This window comes from Astyanax mexicanus, chromosome 11 (assembly GCF_023375975.1).
Source record: "Astyanax mexicanus isolate ESR-SI-001 chromosome 11, AstMex3_surface, whole genome shotgun sequence".
NCBI classification, from domain to species: Eukaryota; Metazoa; Chordata; class Actinopteri; order Characiformes; family Acestrorhamphidae; genus Astyanax; species Astyanax mexicanus.
In genome coordinates, this window is record NC_064418.1 from 45,817,734 (window position 1) to 45,842,924 (window position 25,191).

Genomic DNA, 25,191 nt, shown 5'->3' on the forward strand with positions numbered 1-25,191 from the left:
ACGGCAGCATGGCCTCTTTGATGCACAACTGACATTCAACTTTCATTCAACTACATGTCAATTAAATGCAACTTAATCCAATGTTGAATGATTCAAAATAAAATCTGACCCTACACCTAACCCTAACCTATATCTTAAATCTAACCCTAAAATCTAACACTACACCTAACCAGGAGTGGCTTAAAGTTATCCAAAAGCAGTGTGTAAGACTGGTGGAGGAGAACATGCCAAGATGCATGAAAACTGTGATTAACAAAACAGGGTTATTCCACCAAATATTGATTTCTGCACCTAACCCTAACCTTAACCATTAATCAACCCTAAAATCTAACCCTAACCTTAACCATTAATCAACCCTAAAATCTAACCCTAACCTTAACCATTAATCAACCCTAAAATCTAACCCTAACCTTAACCGTTAATCAACCCTAAAATCTAATCCTACACTTAACCCTAACCTAAACCTTAAATCTAACCCTAAAATCTAACTCTACACCTAACCAGAAATGGCATAAAGTTATCCAAAAGCAGTGTGTAAGACTGGTGGAGGAGAAGATGCATGCCAAGATGCATGAAAATGGATTAAAAACCAGGTTTATTCCACCAAATATTGATTTCTGCACCTAACCCTAACCTTAACCCTTAATCAACCCTTAAATCTAATCCTAACCCCAATCCCAAAATATTAAGATTAGAGTTTGGGTTAGAGGTGGATGTGGGGTTACATTCAATAGAGAATTTTATTTTTTCCTTTCAGTTCAATTGCATTTAATAGACATGCAGCTGAATGTTAGTTAATATTAGTTGAGTATCAATGAGGCCATCAAATGGACCATCTGAATAAAGTGTTACCTGAATTTCTATAATTGGTCTGAATAAACAGGATAATGGTTGAGTTTTTAATGTGTAATGTTTCAGGTGTGTATTATGCGACTCTAAAACATCTTTGAAATATGTTTTTTCTCTACTGATAAATGTCCTCTTTCTCTGTGAAGCTGATCCAGTTTGGTTTTAGAGATTGTACTTGAACAGAAGATCCTTGTAAAATTTAATGAGGTTTCCGAGCGAGAGAGGGCCGTCCGAGCGCACCGTTTTTCCCCGTTTACCCCGTGGAGGAGTAGGGCGTGTCGCTGTGGTAGTTGTAATCGGGGCAGATTTTCTGCACCAGTTTGTAGTCGACGCTGTAAAAGGCGATGTAGATGCATATGACCTTAAAGGGCTTGGAGCAGAGCCAGGAGACGTGGCTCTGCGTCTGCTCCTGGTAGCACACTTTGGACGGGTCGAAGCTGCACAGCGCAGTCTTCTTGTTGCGGTCCGTTTTCTCGTACTCGATGCGGCAGTTGAAGGCCTTGGAGTCCTTGGTCTCCAGCGTGCTCTGCTGAGCCATTTCGAACTCGACCACCTTGGAGGGAGGGACCAGGCTGACGGAGACGTTCCCCAGGCCGGTGGAGTTGTGGCGGAAGTAGACGCTGAAGGTCCCGTTCCCGTGGTCCACAATCTTCCCCGTGATGAGGAGGTTCAGCTTCACGGTCTTGATGTTGGAGTTGAAGTCGCCCCAGCCAAACATTTTTTTGAACTTCCCCGTCTTCACGATGGGCCTGCGCTTAGTCCTGCTTGGCGCCTCCCCGACATCTGTCCGGTTAGATAACCAGTCCCAGGGGTCCTCCATGTTTTCCAAATACGCCTCCTGTCTCGGGCCGCTCTTCGGGCTCGGGGAGCTCCTGGAGAAGAGGCGCAGGGGGTTGGGGACTCGCGGGTTCGTTCCTTTGGGATTCACGCTCAAACCCTCGTTACGGCTTTCCTCCCATTCCATCACACCCAGCTCCGGGATCCGCAACCGCCGACATGTGACCTTCACACACAACACAGAAACAAAGAGAGAGACAGAAAGAGACGGTTAAGGACTGTAGAAACAGTTTTGGACTGAAATTGACCACAAAAAAAAAAGAACTCCAAACATATACAGTGGCGTGAAAAAGTATTTACCCCCTTTTTTGTCACACTGACATTTGTCCAATTATCAAAAAAACCTTAATATCAGACAACCTTTTAATTTAAAAATTTTAAACCTTTCAAAACAATCTAGCCCTCTAAATCTAATAACTTGGTTGTGCCCTTTACTCTTGGCGGCACCAACTGCAAAATCAAGCTTTACTGATAACTAACAACGAGTCTTTCATATATTTTACATTATATAAAGAAAACTAAGCTTTTAAGTAAAATAAAAACTATTGCAACACTGCAATCTGTAGAGACAAAACAAATATGAACAAAAAAATACGAGCCATTAAACTTAAATCAGAATTAAACTGAATATATAGAGACCACTTTAGTTTCTAAATCAGTTTCTCTGATTTTACTATTTATAGGTTTATGTTTGAGTAAAATGACCCGAACATTATTGTTTTATTCTATAAACTACAGACAACATTTCTCGAAAATTCCAAATAAATATATTATAATTTAGAGCATTTATTTGCAAAAAAAGGAGAAATGGCTGAAATAACTAAAAAAGATGCAGAACTTTCATACATTGAATAATGCAAATAAAACAAGTTTATGTCCATGAAGTTTTAAGTTTAAGTTCAGAATATCAATATTTGGTGGAATAACCCTGTTTTTTTTCCCTCCACCGGTCATACACACTGCTTTTGAATAACTTTTGATGATGGCTTGTGATCATCCATCTTCCTCTTGATTACATTCCAGAGGTTTCAGTTTGGTAAAATCAAAGAAGCTCATCATTTTTAAGTGCTCTCTTATTTTTTTCCAGTGCTGTATATAATATGTAGGTCTGTTATGATAGTGCCTTTTGTTGGGGCAATATGTTGTCGCAGAAATATCAGCAGCAAAGGATATTACTGTCTTTAAAGATTGTTAATTAAACTGACATGCATAAAGAATGATCTGCTGAGAGAAAGTGTTCATTGTTATGTTCTTCCTCTTTTTAAATGCATTATTAACATTATCAGCTCTGTAAAGAAGAAGCTTGGAGTGAATATTTACTGTATCTGCGTTTATACTGTTTACTCAGTTTAAGAACATCTCAGAAGCTCAGACAAAAACGCCGCCATCGTGCCGCAGTGACCCCGGGAACCATATAACCCCCCCCCCCCCCCCCCCCCCCTAAATCCCCCCACCCTCAACTCGCTTCAGGACCAGTTCTGGTCCACTTAAGATAAAGTCCTAATAATTTTGTCGAAATAAGCCGAACTGGTTTTATTGGTAATTAGCGGCGGCTGCCGTCCCGAGGCGCGAGAGGGGATCATTTACTGCAGCAGATGTGAGGCTTTAAGCAGGGCTGTTTAAAATCACACACACACACACACACACACACACACTGCACTGTACGTTTTCCCTAATTACACATTTCGCTGTGAGCGTAAGAGGAGCGTATGTGAAATCAGCGTCACTGAAAACATCAGCCAGTAAACCCAGCAGAACCAGCACCAGAACACAGCAAAATAAAGGTCGCACTGAAGGTTCTGACAGCAATGGAATAGAAGAACTGTTAGCATCATAACTCTGCTAAGGCTGGCTGTTAGCATCACAGCTAACCCACTACAAACCTTACTGAGCCCAGCTGCTGTGTTTGTTAGCACTGTGGCTTCAAAACTGCGAAGGCCAGCTTTTAGCATAGCATTCACCTGCACCAAAACTTGTGAGTCTGGCTGCTAGTCTGTTAGCATTGTGGCTCCAACAGTGCCAAGGCTGGCTGCTAGCATCACAGCTAACCCACTACAAAATCCTATGACCCGGCTGCTGTGTCTGTTAACATTGTGCCCTCAGGCTACACTTTCACTTTCATATTTCAGGGTAGTTTTAATGATTTTAAAATTAGAATATTTTAATATGCTGAGTTACACTGAGGGTTTTATTGGAGAAAAGAAAAGCTAATGTAGCTAATAGCTGCATATTCTATCTTCAACAACCTGAAACTGTGTGTGTCTGTGTGTGTGTGTGTGTGTGTGTGTAGATAGATAGATAGATAGATAGATAGATAGATAGATAGATAGATAGATAGATAGATAGATAGATAGATAGATAGATAGATAGATAGATAGATAGATAGATAGATAGATAGGATACCCTGGCTGTTAGCATTGTGACTATCCTGCTTAGAACCTTATGAGCCTGGCTGCTGTGTCTGTTAGCATTGTAGATTCAACCATGCTGAGGCTGGCTGTTAGCAATGCGGCTTACCTGCTTCAACCTACTGTGTCTGTTAGCATTTAAGGTTCATGGTTTTGTTATATTTTATACATTTAGTTTGGTAAGTTTTGGTTTCACACTGCAGTTTAGTGGCCGCACTAAAGAACGTAGCTATGTCCTGTCATGAGTTTAACTAGTTGGTTAAGGTTTAATCTACAGTTACAGTAGATACAGAATCACCAGCACTGTAATCTGTTGTACCCATACTGCTCTGTAATTAATCTACAGTTACAGTAGATACAGAATCACCAGCACCGTAATCTGTTGTACCCATACTGCTCTGTAATTAATCTACAGTTACAGTAGATACAGAATCACCAACACTGTAATCTGTTGTACCCGTACTGCTCTGTAATTAATCTACAGTTACAGTAGATACAGAATCACCAGCACTGTAATCTGTTGTACTCGTACTGCTCTGTAATTAATCTACAGTTACAGTAGATACAGAATCACCAACACTGTAATCTGTTGTACCCATACTGCTCTGTAATTAATCTACAGTTACAGTAGATACAGAATCACCAGCACTGTAATCTGTTGTACCTGTACTGCTGTGTGATGCACCTGCACAGGAATAGGAGTCAGATTTTGGCACAACACCTATTCTGAAAGCAATTGGTCTGAAAGTCTAAACCATCTAGAAAAATCCGGACCAAAAAAAGATAGTGAGAGTTGTAGTGTTGTAGTGGAAATAAATGCTGTTCTAATTTCAGCAACAAACCTTTCAGATGTTCAAATCAGGGCTCAAAAAAGGAATTAAAAACGAGCTGCTATTTTATCATCGCTATTCTTATGTTTCAGCAGCAACACAGCATTCTTAAAGCCATTAGAACAGAATGAAGAAGAGCTTAATCGCTTCTGTTCCACAGGCTGTCTGAACACTAGTGTCATAAAACAGTAGGTGTGGAAAGCTATTAGAGACACACACACAGGCTTTGGAATTGGACTATGTGTAAAAAAGGTAACAAACATTTAATAAATACTCTTCTTAACTTGAATTTCTGAATCAGTTTCTCAGATTTTGCTATTTATAGGTATATGTTTGAGTAAAATGAACATTGTTGTTTTATTCTATAAACTACGGACAACATTTCTCCCAAATTCCAAATAAAAATATTGTCATTTAGAGCATTTATTTGCAGAAAATAACAAAAAAGATGCAGAGCTTTCAGACCTCAAATAATGCAAAGAAAACAAGTTCATATTCATAAAGTTTTAAGAGTTCAGAAATCAATATTTGGTGGAATCACAGTTTTCATGCTTCATCTTGGCATGTTCTCCTCCACCAGTCTTACACACTGCTTTTGGATAACTTTATGCTGCTTTACTCCTGGAGCAAAAATTCAAGCAGTTCAGTTTGGTTTGATGGCTTGTGATCATCTATCTTTTATATTCCAGAGGTTTTTAATTTGGTAAAATCAAAGAAACGCATCATTTTAAACGGTATCTGATTATTTCCAGAATTGTATATTCTACTGTATATCATTACTTTATTACAGATTTACTACAACCAGTAAGAAACAGACAGAGGAAAATAATAACATTCAAGCCTTAATAACATTAATATCCAAAATTAAGCTCTATAATTATATTATTATCCCGATTATATCTGTAAACAATACATTTATATTGTATGAATTAGAATTAAATATAAAACAGCATTAATAATTAATACGATTAATAAGACTCTAGATGATTAAAGAGTGGTATGCGCTGTATAAAGCTGTGCTGAGATCAGACACACCTGCATAAATGATGCAAACAGCCTGTAATAGCCCAGCCATTCAGCCGCCCTGTGTTTAATGTGAAATCAATGAGTTTCCCACAGACAGACGACTCGCCTCATTTATCATCCTTCACTTTCCCTAATTAAGACAATACCTCCGGTGAGGGTGGGGGCTGGAGTGGGGGTGGAGAGGGGATAATGAAATTGTTTGCTGGTTTTTAATAGATGTAGAAGTTCTTTAAGTTCTTTACGCCAATAAAGCCTCAGATTAACCCTTTATATCTACAGCAGTGTTTCTGGCTCTCTAATTCCATCCCATAATACCAACATCCTTACACTTAGACCCTAATACCTATCCCATAATACCCACACCCTTACACTCAGACCCTCATACCTATCCCATAATACCCACACCCTTACACTTAGACCCTAATACCTATCCCATAATACCCACACCCTTACACTCAGACCCTCGTACCTATCCCATAATTCTCACACCCTTACACTCAGACCCTCGTACCCACACCTTAATTTATATCACCTAATACCTATCCCCTTATACTCATACCATAATACCATTCCATAATTCCAACACTCCAACAAACTTAAACTCAGACTCTAATACCTATCCCATAATACATACACCAGTTTTCATCCCCTAATACCTATCACCAAATACCTATCCCCTAATACCAACAAACTTAAACTTAGACCATAATACCTATCCCCTAATACCAACACTCTAATACCTATCACCTATTACCTATCCCATAATAATCATCCCCTATTACCCACAACCTAATACCTATAACCTAATACATATCCCCTAATACCAACAAACTTAAACTCAGACCCTAATACATATCCCCTAACACCAACACCCTATCCCATAATACCTATCCCATAATACATACACCACAGTATTCATCCCCTAATGCCCACACCCTAATATCTATCCTCTATTACCTATTCCCTAATACCCACACCATAATCCCTATCACCTAATTCCTATCCCCTAATACCCACACCCTAATACCTATCCCCTAACAGTCATACCCTAATACCTACCCCATAATACCCACACCCTTATACTTAGACCTAATACCTAAACCCTAATACCTACACCACAGTATTCATCCCCTAATGCGAACACCCTTATACCTATCCCCTGATACCCCACTGTGACGTTCTTTATAAATTACCACTGGATTAAAGACTAAACTCATATGTGATTAAAGACTAAACTCATATGTTTACAATATATATATATATATATATATATATATATATATATATATATATATATATATATATATATATATATATATATATATATATATATTACAAATAAGGGAATTAAGACTTTTAACCCAACTGAGTGGATACCCCTCTTAAGAGAGCATTCTTGCAGCCCATTCAGTGAGTAGTTATTAGCACAGCAACACAGCAGAGCTATCAAACACTGTTAACCACACAAAACATCAAACTGTGCACTTCACTCAGCTCCTCATTTAGCTCTTCACTCAGCTCCACACTCAGCTCTTCACTCAGCTCTTCCCTCAGCTCTACACTCAGCTCTTCACTCAGCTCCTCACTCAGCTCCTCACTCAGCTCTTCACTCAGCTCTTCACTCAGCTCCTCACTCAGTTCCTCACTCAACTCCTCACTCAGCTCCTCACTCAGCTCCTCACTCAGCTCTTCACTCAGCTCCTCACTCAGCTCCTCACTCAGCTCTTTACTCAGCTCCTCACTCAGCTCCTCACTCAGCTCCTCACTCAGCTCCTCACTCAATTCCCCATTCAGCTCCTCACTCAGCTCCTCACTCAGCTCTTCACTCAGCTCTTCACTCAACTCCTCACTCAGCTCCTCACTCAGCTCTTCACTCAGCTCCTTACTCAGCTCTTCACTCAGCTCCTCACTCAGCTCCTCACTCAGCTCTTCACTCAGCTCCTCACTCAGCTCCTCACTCAGCTCTTCACTCAGCTCCTCACTCAGTTCTTCACTCAGCTCCTCACTCAGCTCCTCACTCAGCTCCTCACTCAGCTCTTCACTCAACTCCTCACTCAGCTCCTCACTCAGCTCCTCACTCAGCTCTTCACTCAGCTCTTCACTCAGCTTCTCACTCAGCTCCTCATTCAGCTCTTCACTCAGCTCCTCACTCAGCTCCTCGTTCAGCTCTTCACTCAGCTCCTCACTCAACTCCTCACTCAGCTCTTCACTCAGCTCCTCACTCTGCTCCTCACTCAGCTCCTCACTCAGCTCCTCACTCAACTCCTCACTCAACTCCTCAATCGGCTCCTCACTCGGCTCCTCACTCGGCTCCACACTCGGCTCCTCAATCGGCTCCTCACTCGGCTCCTCAATCAGCTCCTCACTCAGGTCCTCAATCAGCTCCTCACTCAGCTCCTCACTCAGCTCCTCACTCAGGTCCTCAATCAGCTCCTCACTCAGCTCCTCACTCAGCTCTTCACTCAGCTCTTCACTCAACTCCTCATTTAGCTCTTCACTCAGCTCTTCACTCAGCTCCTCACTCAGCTCCTCACTCAGCTCTTCACTCAGCTCCTCACTCAGCTCCTCACTCAGCTCTTCACTCAGCTCCTCACTCAGCTCCTCATTCAGCTCCTCACTCAGCTCTTCACTCAGCTCCTCACTCAGCTCCTCACTCAGCTCTTCACTCAGCTCCTCACTCAGCTCTTCACTCAGCTCTTCACTCAGCTCTTCACTCAGCTCCTCACTCAGCTCTTCACTCAGCTCCTCACTCAGCTCCTCATTCAGCTCTTCACTCAGCTCCTCACTCAGCTCCTCATTCAGCTCTTCACTCAGCTCCTCACTCAACTCCTCACTCAGCTCCTCACTCAGCTCCTCACTCAGCTCTTCACTCAGCTCCTCATTCAGCTCCTCACTCAGCTCTTCACTCAGCTCCTCACTCAGCTCTTCACTCAGCTCTTCACTCAGCTCTTCACTCAGCTCTTCACTCAGCTTCTCACTCAGCTCCTCATTCAGCTCTTCACTCAGCTCCTCACTCAGCTCCTCATTCAGCTCTTCACTCAGCTCCTCACTCAACTCCTCACTCAGCGCCTCACTCAGCTCCTCATTCAGCTCCTCATTCAGCTCTTCACTCAGCTCCTCACTCAGCTCCTCATTCAGCTCTTCACTCAGCTCCTCACTCAGCTCCTCACTCAACTCCTCACTCAGCTCCTCACTCGGCTCCTCACTCGGCTCCTCACTCGGCTCCACACTCGGCTCCTCAATCAGCTCCTCACTCAGCTCCTCAATCAGCTCCTCACTCAGGTCCTCAATCAGCTCCTCACTCAGCTCCTCACTCAGCTCCTCACTCAGGTCCTCAATCAGCTCCTCACTCAGCTCCTCAATCAGCTCCTCACTCAGCTCTTCACTCAACTCCTCACTCAGCTCCTCACTCAGCTCCTCACTCAGCTCTTCACTCAGCTCTTCACTCAGCTCTTCACTCAGCTCCTCACTCAGCTCCTCATTCAGCTCTTCACTCAGCTCCTCACTCAGCTCCTCATTCAGCTCTTCACTCAGCTCCTCACTCAACTCCTCACTCAGCTCTTCACTCAGCTCCTCACTCAGCTCCTCACTCAACTCCTCACTCAGCTCCTCACTCAGCTCCTCACTCTGAATGTTTATAACCAAACAGATTTATTATCATATCATATTTTCTTGTCCTCTTTAATTCAAAATATTTTTAACATAAATAATTAATTGCAGTAAAACACTTGAGGTTCGTGCTATAAAGTGTAATATTGGTATGCTGTGCCGCGATCGTAGGCACGAGACCACAGGCAGCAGTTACAATATTACATGTTATAGTACTCCATCTCGTGTACTATTGCTTAAGTATAGTATGCTCTGGTTTGGGGTGGAGGATCGGGTGTAGTTGGGAAGGTCTGTTGGAGGACGGCGCTCTGAGAGATTAATTAAGACGGCTTTAGTTAATCTGCAGTGCTGGGCTCGAGGCGAATATGACTTTTCTCCAAATACACAATTTAACAATAACCTTTACTGCAGAAACAGCAGCACACTGTTCAAACACCACACCACCAACCAGACCCACACTGACAGAACCAGAACAAGAACCAGAACACGGTCTGAGACGATCTAAACCAAACATCAGACAAACACCACACCACCAACCAGACCCACACTGACAGAACCAGAACAAGAACCAGAACACGGTCTGAGACGATCTAAACCAAACATCAGACAAACACCACACCACCAACCGGACCCACACTGACAGAACCAGAACAAGAACCAGAACACGGTCTGAGACGATCTAAACCAAACATCAGACAAACACCACACCACCAACCGGACCCACACTGACAGAACCAGAACAAGAACCAGAACACGCTCTGAGACGATCTAAACCAAACAGCAGACAAACACCACACCACCAACCAGACCCACACTGACAGAACCAGAACAAGAACCAGAACACGGTCTGAGACGATCTAAACCAAACATCAGACAAACACCACACCACCAACCAGACCCACACTGACAGAACCAGAACAAGAACCAAAACACGGTCTGAGACGATCTAAACCAAACATCAGACAAACACCACACCACCAACCGGACCCACACTGACAGAACCAGAACAAGAACCAGAACACGGTCTGAGACGATCTAAACCAAACATCAGACAAACACCACACCACCAACCAGACCCACACTGACAGAACCAGAACAAGAACCAGAACACGGTCTGAGACAATCTAAACCAAACATCAGACAAACACCACACCACCAACCAGACCCACACTGACAGAACCAGTACAAGAACCAGAACACGCTCTGAGAGGATCTAAACCAAACATCAGACAAACACCACACCACCAACCCAACCCACACTGACAGAACCAGAACAAGAACCAGAACACGGTCTGAGACGATCTAAACCAAACATCAGACAAACACCACACCACCAACCAGACCCACACTGACAGAACCAGAACATGCTTAGAGACAGTGTAAACCAAACCAATTAAATTCAAAAATCAAATGTGGTTTGATGTAAAATAGTTTAGGGTTAATGAGTATAGTTTTTATTAGTGTATATTAGAGAGTTAATCAAAGAAATACAGTATAATTCAGTGTGAATCAAATTAAATCAATGTAATGCAGTTACGTAAATTCATAGTAAATCAGAGTAATTTTGTTTAATGCTGTGTAATTTAGTCTAAAGCCCTATCTGAACTGGATTAGTTTCTCAGGGGGTCCTGGGGTAATTTTCTCTTTTATGGGGGGGGGGGGGGTTATCCTCTGTGATTTTATTCCCGTAGAGAACGACCATGTACGTGTTTTTCTCAGACGTCCTTTGAGAAATAAATTGCAGACTGAATTATCAACTCTTTTTCACTGAACTCTGTGATACTATGGTACTTTTAAGTCCCGTCCGGATCCAAATATCTGAGACAAATTGCTATTTGTCCACTGTCGCACACCGTAATTCCACTTTGAGCGTGCGTTTTCACAGAGATGCAACAGTGGTGGAAATGGAGGAGCTACTGAACGCAAAAAAGCCTAAAAACTCACTGGTCCTCCTGTTTTTCTGCAACATATTCCGTCCAGAAACGAATTCCATCCAGATATAGCTTAAGTCAGAGTATTTCCGTGTTTTTCAGAGTAATGTATTGTAAAGTAAAGTAAGGAAAGTAAATTAAAAGAAATGTAGCATCAGAATTATAATTTGTAAATCGGAGTGTAAATCAGAGTAATTGTGTTTAGATCAGTCAGGGTATCTGTTTAATATCAGTGTCACAATATGAATTCACCCAGCGCAGGCGGTTTGGATCTGGACTGCTGTGTAATGAGGAGCGCGGCCGGCTGTCGGACGCTCCCTTGGGTGGACATATCTTTTACAGCTTGACAGTAAAAGGTAATTGCCAGGGTGACCAGCCCGAGCCCTGTGAAAAGTTATTAAGAAGTCAGGGCCATCCCGACGGCGGATCTGCGGCGACAGAGCCGGAGAAATGCGCTCGCTGCCGCGTCCGGATCGCTCTCTCTGCCCACGGGGCATGATTCTGTTCAGCTGTCACATCTGTACACCCACCCACCCCCACACCTCCACCCCTACACCCCACCACCCCCTCCAACCCTCCATTCCTCCCTCAGTATCTCTCAGGCATGAAATCTCACATCATCTGTAGAACACAGCGTCCGACACTCCGCCTCATACTCGGAATATACAGCAGTGTGTATAGTCTCAGCAGATGTGTAACGGGTCATTGGTGTAACAGTATGGATTATGTTATGGGTAAGTGCTGTAAAAGTAAAGATTGTTAGCTAAAGGTCAGTGGTGCAACAGAGTAAAATGTGCTAAAGGTCAGTGGTGTAATAGTACAAGCTACTTTTTAGTAATCAAATCAAAAAGTAATCAAATTAGCATGTACCTAACGGCATCCAGACTTGATTATATGGTTCCTGATGCTATATGACATATGACGTTATTTATAACATGATCACATCTTTTAGTCCTTTCTGAAGTAAACATAGTCTCTCTCTCTCTGTTCTCTCAGGGTATTTCATTAGTAATGATTCTCCATCTCAGACACCAGCTGCTAAAAACGCCACTAACACTGGCTGCTATTAAATGCTGCTAACCTGAGCTGCCAACAAATGGCGATAACAATGGTTGCTAAACAGTGCAGCTAAAACTGGCCCTTAACACCAGCCACTAATAAACGCAGGCAACACAAGGCATTAACACCAGTCACTAACAAACGCAGGCAACACAAGGCATTAACACCAGCCACTAACAAACGCAGGCAACACAAGGCATTAACACCAGCCACTAACAAACGCAACCAACACTAACCACTAATAAACACAGCTTAAACCAGCCATTAACACCAGCCACTAACAAACGCAGCCAACACAAGGCATTAACACCAGCCACTAACAAAAACAGCTTACACAACCCATTAACACCAGCCACTTTCAAACACAGCCAACACTAACCACTACTAAACACAGTCAACACCAGCCACTAACAAACACTGCATGCTATCAGGAATGGATCTCAGAGGGAGATAGATGGAGGATAGATGGTGAATTCTATGTGTGTAAGAGTGTTTCATCCCCTCAGTCGTTACCACCTGACCCCCCCACACACACACACTCTTACACACACACACACACACACACACACACACACACACACTCTTACCCACACACACTCAGCAGACCATTAAATCAGCAGGTCAAACGAGCTCCCGCTGGCCATGAGTTAAACGGATATGGAGGAATTATTGGGTCATTCAGAGTGACTGTAATTACACTGATGATGAGCTCATATCGATTTTTATAGCGTTTTGCTCGGACTGCCTTTCGGAATTCTAATGGCATAAAATTACATTTTCATACGATAAAAAATGTTCAGATTAGATTTTACTACTCAGCACTGATATCAATTTTCCAGAAAATAAAATGGCATAAAGCGAATCTAGAAGTTTTCTAGTGAAGAATGGACCAATAGAAATGCTCCATTGTTTGGGGAAATAACTATATACATATACAGTATATTAATACCTCTCTAAATGCAGGTATTGTGATATTATACACTGAGGAGGAGGAGGCGGAGCTACAGTCTCTCGTTAGAGTTAATATATATTAATAACTCTCTAAATGTTAGTTAAAAGTACTGTAATATATATATACATTGATATATATATATATATATATATATATATACAATGTCTTTGGTTTTGCTATTTATAGGTATATGTTTGAGTAAAATAAATAATAAAAAGAATAAATAATGCAAAGAAAACAAGTTCATATTCATAAAGTTTTAAGAGTTCAGAAATCAATATTTGGTGGTTTTTAATTACAGTTTTCATGCATCTTGGCATCATGTTCTCCTCCACCAGTCTTACACACTGCTTTTGGATAACTTTATGTCTTTACTCCTGGTGCAAAAATTCAAGCAGTTCAGTTAGGTTTGATGGCTTGTGATCATCCATATTCCTCTTGATTATATTTCAGAGGTTTTTTAATTTGGTAAAATCAAAGAAACTCATGATTTGTTTTTCCAGAGCTGTATATAAATACACTTATAAAACAGAGTCTTTCATTAGGATTAATATATATTAATTTATCACTCTAAATGTAGGTATTTGTATGGGTTTGACGTGAGCAGAGAGAAGCCGTAATAAGAATTGATGAGGGAAGCGTATTCATTATGTCAGAATCTGTTAATGAGATCATCAGTTTTAATGATAATGATGTCAGGAGCTGCTAACAAACGATCCGGTTTTATAGAGAGGATGTGATTTTATTACAGTGTAAATGATAACAGGTTAATAAAAGCATCCATATGCTGAGAGATAGGGGAGTGTGTGTGTGTGTGTGTGTGTGTGTGTGTGTTCAGAACAGCGTGCGTCTGGGATCATCACTCATGAAAGCACATGATAGCACATGAAAGCTATCATCACATCAACACCTCTATAATCCCAGAACAGTGCTGGAAGGCGTTCTAGCTGAGGTGTTGGAAACTGGCCTCAAATAACAGCCTGGATCCATCCTGAATTCCACGGTTTAGAGCTAAATTCTGGCTTTTCTTTCAGACAGAACATTTTCTTAACCCTCCTATTCAGTGTTTAAAGTCTCGGAAAAATGGTTGACATTAGTTTTGTGGTTCATATTTATTGTCTTTTCCTAATTTGATGAAGACAATACGTAAAAACAAATGTTTCAAATGTTTCAGTTTCAATATCTGTTTAAGTAAGGCTGTTTTATTGGAATAAAACATAAGAAATATATATTTGTTTACACATATTTGTGGTAATAATGCTGAGGTCAGTATGACATTCAGTTTTATAATCTTTCTCTCAATGTAACTTCACATTAAATAAACATAAAGTAACTGGCGAATAAACATGGCTAACAAGTTGATTTAAATGTAATTATAATAATTTTCTGGAGGTTTAAATGGCTGAGATCATACTGATTCAGAGAATAAGGGGTGTTACTAAATTTGAGGAAAGTAGGAGGGTTACGCTTTTTTTGTCTGTGTTATAAAATAAATAACCAATATCTTCTCAAACACAAACAGAAAAACAGCTATTATTATTATTATTATTATTATTATTATTATTATTATTATTTAGGTGGTGGTTGGTCATTTATTCTCAGCACTGCAGTGATTAGCAGTGATTAGCATGGTGGTGGTGGTGTATGAGGTGTTAGTAGTAGAGTGTGTTGTGCTGCTGGTACAGTTTGAGTGGATCAGATACTGCAGCAGTGCTGCTGGAGGTTTTAAACACTGTGTTTAATCTCTCACTGTCCTCCACTCTATTATTACACACTCCTACCTACAGCTGAAACACCTTGTAGATCAATAAAGTAAAGTCAGAAACAGAAGCTCTGAATCTGTTCAGCAGTGACACTGAGGTGTTTAAAAACTCCAGCAGCACTGCTGTATCTGATCCAATAATACTTAATAACACAGTGTAGTGAATATGATCAGTATAATTATTTTTTGTTTTATTCTTATATAGGATTTTTTTCCCCAATAGGATTTTTTTTCTATACACTTTTTTGGAAGTATATTATTGGGCAACAGAGGAAACTCCTGGTCTTCCTTTCCTGGGGTGATCCTGATGAGAGCCAGTTTCATCAAGTTTTTGATGGAGGATACTTTCAAAGTTCTTACATTTTTCTTTACTTAGTTGACATAACATGGATTAAAACATTTGTCAAATAGAGCTATCCACTGTATACCTGTAACTTTACCTCTAGTAATTAATGTAATTAACTCTTGATGAGTTCAGCACAGCTGTTAACTGAAAGCCTGAATTCCAGGAGACTCTACCTCATAAAACTGACTGAGAAAATCCAGCAGAGATGCTCAAAGCTGTCTAATTTAAGCAAGGTGCTACTTTGAAGAATCTAAAATATATAACATATTCTGGTTTGTTCAACACTTTTTACTTACTAAATAATTAAATATATTTTTATTCATTATGAGTTTAGTATTAATCTACAATGCAGAACATTTTATGAATTTAAGAAGTGTCCACAATATTGTCTGGTACTGTATACATACACGCTTAAGCATCTATAAATATTAATATCCCCGTGTGTGTGTGTGTGTGTGTGTAGGAACAGAGAGGGGGATTGTGGGGAGGCTGGGGGTGATTAGTGGAGTGTGTACAGTTTGTTCCTCTGTTATCGGGACGGCGGTGCGGGGGCGAGAGCTGCAGACGTAATTAAGGAGGAATGATGCTTCTGGCTTATCAGGTGACACACACACACACACACACACACACACACTACACACATACACAGAGAGAGGGAACAGTCGCTGTGTCTGGCTGTTCACGACCACTACAGGAATGAGAGTGTGTACCATAAAACGGCATTAACCCCCCAACCCATACACACACACACTCACACACACACACACACTTCTGCTAGATAAGGAAACACACACTCAGCACTCAGAGGGGCTTAAACCACGGCCCTCAGTCTGACCATCTCCTCCATCAGCCTCCATCAGCTTCACACTGCCAGCAATTGTATGAGTGCACAACCACAACACACACACACACACACACACACACACATGCCACATCTCGACATTTTATTATGTATATCAGCATGCTTTCAATTATTTAGAAAATGATTTAGTGTATCATAACTACTACTAATTCAACTTGATTCAATTTTTCTTTTTGAAAATAAATCAATGCCTCATTCAATCTGACATTTCATCCTGATTCAATGCATTATTCAGGAAATGATTCAGTGCATCATTCAATTTTAGTTTGGTTTAATTTAATTCTGAATGAATAAACATGGCTCGGATTCTTTTGAAATTGATTTGGTGCATCAGCAGTGCATCCTGATTAATTTCTTTTAAACTATGATTCTTTGGGAGTTCATTTAATGATGATTCATCCAATCTAAAATATGATTCTGATTCAGTTTTGTTTCGTTTTGATTCTTTAGATAATGTTTCAGAGCATCAGTGAATCTTAAATATGATTCTGATTCAATCTGCATTCAGTGATTCAGTGCATCCAATCAGAAATTCACTCCTGATTCAATTTGGTTTAATTCTAATTTTCTGAACGTTTCTACACTGATTCATCAAATCTTAAAGATGATTCAGATTCAATATTCTATCATTTTGACTCTTTGAGAGTTGATTCACAGCATGAGCAAATCCTATATATGATCCTGATTCAAACTGTTTAATTCTGACTGTTTATATATTGATTCAGTGCATTTTATCTACAAGTAGCTTCAATTTCAATTCAATTTGGTTTTAATTCTATAGAAAATAATTTGGCCCATCAGCAAAACGTATATAAAATATGATATGATCCTGATTTAGTCTGTTTTTGTTCTGATTCTGACATCTGAACCACTAAATGTCCACCTTCAGATCAATGATTCATTGATTCATTAAAGTTCTAACAAAAAATGTAAGGAATAAAAACATGTTTAACAAAAAGAAGCAGGTATTCTCACTCTGGGGGACGGAAGTGTTTCTAAAACTTGGGTATTGGTCCCGGTGTTCAGCTTCAGGTTCAGCTCCAGAGACTCAATTAGCAGCCTATCAATTACAGCAGTATTGATTGAGTATCTGAGCAGACGAATGGCCGCTGACGTTAACACACCGGGTGCTGAAATCAATACTCGTACAGCCGTACTGTCGTCCACTACAGGCCAAAACACGGATAGTAAAAGTGAGCTGGATGGATAATAGACAGGGGTGATTGATGGGTTGCAGCTCCATCTATCTCCACCCGAATGCACCATTCTCCACACTCTGTACTGGTAAAGATATACCTTCATCAGGAGCTTCAGTTTGGTCCAGTTCTGGTCCAGAAAATTTCATCAGGCTAAGGTCCGGACCGTCGCCAATGTTAACTTGTTCATTGTTTTATTCTGTTTACTGAAGAAGCCTATAGCAGTTCTGTCAGTGTTGTATCAACAACTAAAAGACAAAATTACACATACTTGTACATTTCAACAATATTTATTGTTTTAAATAAGCCTGTCACAATACAATTACATTATCAACCTATCATAAAATAAATGGAAACACCCTCAATAATTTAACATATCGAGTCTAATAATGTGAATCTGTATGTTCTCTTTGTTTTAAAATGCTATATTTATTCTATTTGATTTTATTTATATTATATTTATGCCTGCCTGTCATAATAATAATTACATAAATGATAAATCATACAATATATTGAGAAATGTTTGCTGAACTTGGTCAAAATATAAGCTTAAAAAAAAAAAAAACAGAAGTTTTATTTTATTTAATATTAATTCTGTATCAGACTTTATTATGTTGTGGGTAAAACTGAGTTGACAATGCTTTTTGCCCCCTGGGGGTTGCCATAGTTTTGAGGTAGGGTTGTTTTGGGAGCAGAGAGAGCGCGCCTGCGAGCGCGGGAGTTTTTTTTCTTGCTGAGGAGTTCTGATCAGGTGGAGTAAAGACAATATGGTTTAAATGCCGCTTTAAATGAACACGGTCAGAATTAAATCCTTCTCAGTAGTTTATTGGTTTGGGTCCGGATTGGACAACGTCTGGGTCCGGCTATTATTAAAAATTTCAATATTACTACTACTACTATTAAGTAATTGATAAAAGCCATGTGAGAATGTGGCGCTACATTGTTGTAGTAAAATCTACTAAGACACACTGAGCAACATCTAATTGAGTAAACGTGTTGCACACGTGTAACATTTGCTTATAAGTTTTGTAAATACTCTTCAGTGTATTGTGTATTTACTTTTTTGTTTCTTTGATTTGTATGCAGCTGCCTTATGTGAACTCCAGAAAAGTGATTTTAGTCTAAAATAAAAAAATCTCTAGTAAAATGTTGTATTGATCAGTCTTTATTTGTATATTTTTATTTTAAAAAGCTCAGTTTAGTAGTGTTTTTTTTTCGTTTGTTAATCTAACTAAAATGTTTTAGCAACTTATTTCAACACATTTTTTTTTGTTGCCAAGTTTAGCAAACATTTTTCAACTCGACTAAATATATTAATTGAGTTGTTCAGCCATTAAAATATTACATAATGATAAAAGAACTATGATTAATTCTATGTTGAGGTGATTCAATTTAAGTTTAGCTAACATTAAAGACTTGTTAGGTCAACTTCATTTGTAAGTGCAGAGAACAAATGAGCCATAAAGTTGCACTAACTTAAAAAAAAAAGGCCAGGAAATGAGTTGCTTAATGATTTTAAGTTGGAGTGACAACATTTTTAACAGTGTATATGAATGAACTTTAAATGAACATACTTTCGTTACACTGTGTACCTGTACTCAGTAGGAATTTTAGCCCATTCTTCCTGGCAGATATGCTTTAGCTCTGTCGCATTCATTTGTCGTCTCAAGTGTACGTCTCTCTTCAAGTCAATCCCTAGAATTTGAGATCTGGGCTCCAATTGGGCAATTCAAAAGGTGGATTTTGTTTTTCTTAACCCATTCCAGTGTTTTCAGGGGTCATTGTCCTGTTGCTTCACCCAACTACTACACAGTTTCAGCTGACATACAGAAACACCCTCACATTATACTGTAGAATATTTTGATACACTTGTGAATTAATCTTTCATTCATTGATTGTAAGCTTTCGCCTAGCCTTCCGAAACATTCACACAAAGCAACCCAGACTGTTCTCATATATCGTTCCCCAGTGACAGAACAAGCTACCTGCCGCTACCAGTATTAAACAGTGATTCACTAACAACAGCGTTCAGCTAATGATCCACAAATCCTCCACCTCTGTGACCCCTGGTCAGCAGGTCTGAGTTTCTTCAGACTTCTTTTCATTAGTTTTTATACAAATAGCAGATTCACATCATCACCTCAGAGACTCTCATTTAGTTCCATTCACCTGCAGAGAACCCACAGCACTACAGGAACTACAGGAATATTGTGTTCTGTGAAAGCAGCTGAGTAACGAAAACAATGAGACGTGATTAAAGCTTCAGGAACATCAGCAGCAGCCCGAGTGTTTCATAAGCAGCTCACAAACTCAACCCCCACATCTGTAAACCCAGATCTGATAACCCACCATCAGCTCTTCTACCTGTAACAAACTCAACCCTCACATCTGTAAACCCAGATCTGATAACCCACCATCAGCTCTTCTACCTGTAACAAACTCAACCCTCACATCTGTAAACCCAGATCTGATAACCCACCATCAGCTCTTCTACCTGTAACAAACTCAACCCTCACATCTGTAAACCCAGAACTGTAAACCCACCATCAGCTCCCCAACCTGTAACACAATCAACCCCCACATCTGTAAACCCAGAACTGTAAACTGACCATCAGCTCCCCAACCTGTAACAAATTTAACCCTCATATCTGTAAACCCAGACCTGATAACCCACCATCAGCTCTTCTTCCTGTAACAAACGCAACCCTCACATCTGTAAACCCAGAACTGTAAACCCACACCTGTAACAAACTCAACCCCCACATCTGTAAACCCAGAACTGATAACCTACCATCAGCTCTTCTACCTGTAACAAACTCAACCCTCACATCTGTAAACCCAGACCTGATAACCCACCATCAGCTCCCCAACCTGTAACACACTCAACCCCCACATCTGTAAACCCAGATCTGATAACCCACCATCAGCTCCCCAACCTGTAACACACTCAACCCCCACATCTGTAAACCCAGACCTGATAACCCACCATCAGCTCCCCAACCTGTAACACACCCAACCCTCACATCTGTAAACCCAGAACTGTAATCCCACACCTGTAACAAACTCAACCCCCACATCTGTAAACCCAGAACTGTAAACCCACCATCAGCTCCCCAACCTGTAACACACTCAACCCTCACATCTGTAAACCCAGAACTGTAAACCCACCATCAGTTCCCCAACCTGTAACGCACTCAACCCCCACATCTGTAAACCCAGATCTGATAACCCACCATCAGCTCCCCAACCTGTAACACACTTAACCCCCAGATCTGTAAACCCAGACCTGTAAACCCACCTTCAGCTCCCCAACCTGTAATACACTCAACCCCCACATCTGTAAACCCAGACCTGTAAACCCACCATCTGCTCCCCAACCTGTAACACACTCAACTCCCACATCTGTAAACCCAGACCTGTAAACCCACCATCAGCTCCCCAACCTGTAACACACTCAACCCTCACATCTGTAAACCCAGACCTGTAAACCCACCATCAGCTTCCCAACCTGTAACAAACTCAACCCCTACATCTGTGAACCCAGAACTGTAAACCCACACCTGTAACAAACTTAAACCCCACATCTGTAAACCTAGACCTGTAACACACTCAACCCTCACATCTTACCCAGACCTGTAACACACTCAACCCTCACATCTCATCCAGACCTCTAACACACTCAACCCTCACATCTCACCCAAACCTGTAACACACTCAACCCTTACATCTCACCCAGACCTGTAACACACTCAACCCTCACATCTCACCCAGACCTGTAACAAACTCAACCCTCACATCTCACCCAGACCTGTAACAAACTCAACCCTCACATCTCACCCAGACCTGTAAACCTACCATCACCTTTCCAACCTGTAACACACTCATCACCACAACCTGTAACACACTCATCACCACATCCTGTTAACACACTCATCATCTCGACCTGTAACACACTCATCACCTCGACCTGTAACACACTCAACCCCCACATCACACCCAGGCCTGTAGACCCACCATCAGCTCCCCAAACCTATAACACACTCATCACCCCAACCTGTAACACACTCATCACCCCAACCTGTAACACACTTATCACCCCAACCTGTAACACACTCATCACCCCAACCTGTAACACACTCATCACCCCAACATGTAACACACTCATCACCCCAACCTGTATCACAATAATCACACTAACCTGGAACACAATAATTACCCCAACCTGTAACACACTCATCACCCCAACCTGTAACACACTCATCACCCCATCCTGCTAAAAAACACTCACCAACTCGAACTGTTTGCACACTTATCAACCAAAACTGTAAAACACACTCATCACCCCAACCTCTAACACACTCATCACCTTCAGCTATTACACACTCATCACTCTGATCTGTAACTAAGTAAGTAATGTAAGTAATGTAAGTATGCTGTTTACATTAATGCTTTAATAATAAGAGAACTGCAGTAATCAGATTATGAACAGATGCAGTTTGTATCTGAGCGCCTGTAAATGTAAGTGTAACAGTGCAACAGTGTTATCCACTTCACCTGCCAGTGGTTTTAATGTAATGGCTGATGGGTGTATATATATATAGTGTAGTAGCACTTGGGACTGAGAGTGCTACGTGGCAATATCATTTATGTGGATTATCGAAGCCTCCGGCTCCCAAGAATGACCCCAATAAAGACCCAGATACGCATCAGTGGTGTATCAGCCCCTGCGCTGATAGTGGTTCTGTGGAAGGACGGACGCTCATGTTTACAGACAAACTGAGAAAGCTGAGAAATCCACGTGTAATCTTTCCCAGAGGAGTCGGGGTAAGTTGACCCCCTGCACTCGTTTAGCGTTTTCACTCCGGCTTTTTTTAACTTCCCCCCTCACTCCTTTCGGTTCTGCTCGGGTAGTTTTGTCCATTATCGTCCCCTTTTCTCTTTCTTTTCCGGGGGAATGTAAGTTCTCCTTTCGCAAGGAAGAAAAAAGAGGCAAATCCAGCGAGGGGGTTTGATGGGAGGACTCGGGCCACAGCAGGTTCTGAAGAATATAAACAGCGTTTTTGTATTGTCCGGTGGGACGGCGCGAGCCTCTTATCGCCGCCCAGCAGCTCTGGAATTCGCCGCCATGATAAAGTGGCGGAGCTGGAAACCTTACATGTCTGGCGCCGTCCAAAGACGGATTAGTGTTTTTTTTTTCTGCTCTGACATAAGCTTCCCAAAAAACCCTAATCAATCAGTCCATGCTGCAGCATTATCAGAGCCCCGAGATTAAAGCATTCCTCTTAATCCTGACACTGTACAATTTATTACGCTCTCAGCGCCGCTTCTGCAGCGGAACGCAGCGCAAATAATGAAATCAACCCGAGCGGACCGAGCCGAGAGCGCCCGACCGGCCACTGGGGCAGGAACCGGGCCCTGAGTTCAGTCTGTATAGCCGGCTAAACTCTCTGGATTCTGAACCTCTTCGCTCCAAATCCACCAGAACCTCAGACTCGCCTTAAAGAACACTCGTTTCATTCATTAGAACTGAACAATATATTCTTTTAACACCATCACCATCATCATTATAATGCACACATGACCAATAGTCAGGCTTGCTTTCAAAATGTAATTGTAACTCAGTTTACTACAGATAACTGATTACTTGTTCAACATGTAATTATAACATTGCATCAGTGTTGATGCATTGGTGATAATGCACCAGTGTTAATCTATCTTTGGTAATGTGTCGGAGATAATGCATCAGTATTAATGTATTAATGTGTTGGAGATCATGCATCAGTGTAAATGCATTGGTGAAAATGCACCAGTGTTAATCCGTCAGTGTTAATGTGTTGTAGATCATGCATTGGTGTAAATGCACTGGAAATAATGCACCAGTCTTATTATGTCAGTGTTAATGCATTGGAGATAATGCAGCAGTGTGAATGCACTGGGAATAATGCACCAGTCTTATTATGTCAGTGTTAATGTGTTTGAGATAATGCAGCAGTGTAAATGCATTGGTAATAATGCACCAGTGTTAAGCTGTCAATGTAAATGTTTTGGTAATGATGCACTGTAGACTAGTAATTGTCTACAGGCCTCCAAGGTACAATGCTGATTTTATTGATGATTTTACAGATATGCTGTCTTTTATTTCTACTGAATTTGATCATTTTATTATTGCTGGTGATTTTAACATTCATATTGATAATCCCAAGGATAATTATGCCAGAGAACTCTATGATGTATTTGACTCTTTTGAACTCTCTCAGCATGTGACTGGAAGCACACACTGTCATGGTCACACCCTGGATTTGGTTATTTCGAAGGGTCTCAACATATCAGCTTCTATTAAGGATGTTGCACTATCAGATCACTACTGTGTATTCTTTGAAATGTGGACTTCAATACACAGTGAAACCAGACAGATTAGGTACAAGAAAAGGCAGATAAATGACATGACAGCTGAACTTTTTGTGAGCAAAGTGTGCTCTGCACCATGCAAACCATCAGACTCTGTAGATACTCTGCTGGATAGTTTTAACTCAAAAACTGCTAGAGTTTTAGATGAGATTGCACCAGTTAGAGTTAAAACCATGCCATGCAAGCAGAAAGCTCCATGGAGAAATGATGCTGCAGTTCAGCTCCAAAAGAGAGAATGCAGAAAGGCTGAGCGCAGATGGCGTAAAACCAAGCTTCATATTCACAAAGAAATTTTTAAAGATAGATTGCGTGATTACAATAAAATAATGTGCACATGTAGACAATCCTACTTCTCCAGCATTATTAACAATAATATTAACAATAGCAAAGTTCTTTTCACTGTGGTTGACAGACTAACTAACTCATCTACATATATGACCTCTGAGCTAGTTTCAACTGAGAGATGTAATGAGTTTGCTAAATTTTTTAATACTAAAATCCACAATATCAGACAAGCCATCAGTACATCTCTATCCACCAAGGAGCCCTCGTGCTCTCCAAAACCATGCATCATAGTCAACATGTCCCAATTTAGCACTATTAATGAAGAAGTTTTAATTGATACAGTGAGTCACCTCAAATCATCCACCTGCAGTCTTGATACATTACCAACCAAGTTTTTAAAGAATGTGTTTTACTCAATATCAGCAGACATTCTTCAAATAGTAAATACCTCACTCATGTCAGGTGATTTTCCAAATTCATTAAAAACAGCCGTTGTGAAGCCTCTCTTAAAAAAGAAAAATTTAGATACAAACTTATTAAACAATTACAGACCAATTTCTAATCTACCATTCATTGGAAAAATAATTGAAAAAATTGTCTTCAAGCAAGTTATGCACTTCCTGTCCATAAATAACTGTCTAGACCAATTTCAGTCAGGTTTCCGGCCCAATCATAGTACTGAGACTGCGCTTATTAAGGTTATCAATGACATTCGCTTAAACACAGACTCAGGAAAAATATCTATTCTACTACTGCTTGATCTCAGTGCTGCTTTTGACACCATTGACCACAACATTCTCATAGATAGACTTGAGAACCGGGTTGGAATTT

General features: G+C 40.7%; 1 protein-coding gene across 1 annotated transcript in view; it reads right to left on the reverse strand.

The window, feature by feature from the left end:
- Window positions 1-1,012: 1,012 nt before the first annotated feature.
- Window positions 1,013-25,191, reverse strand: part of nxph2a (neurexophilin 2a) — a 33,123-nt gene continuing 8,944 nt past the window's right edge. Inside the window, exon 3 of the mRNA XM_022680063.2 lies at window positions 1,013-1,852. Coding sequence (XP_022535784.2) covers window positions 1,103-1,852 — 750 coding nt within the window. The 3' untranslated portion in view covers window positions 1,013-1,102. The remainder of the gene's footprint in view (window positions 1,853-25,191) is intronic.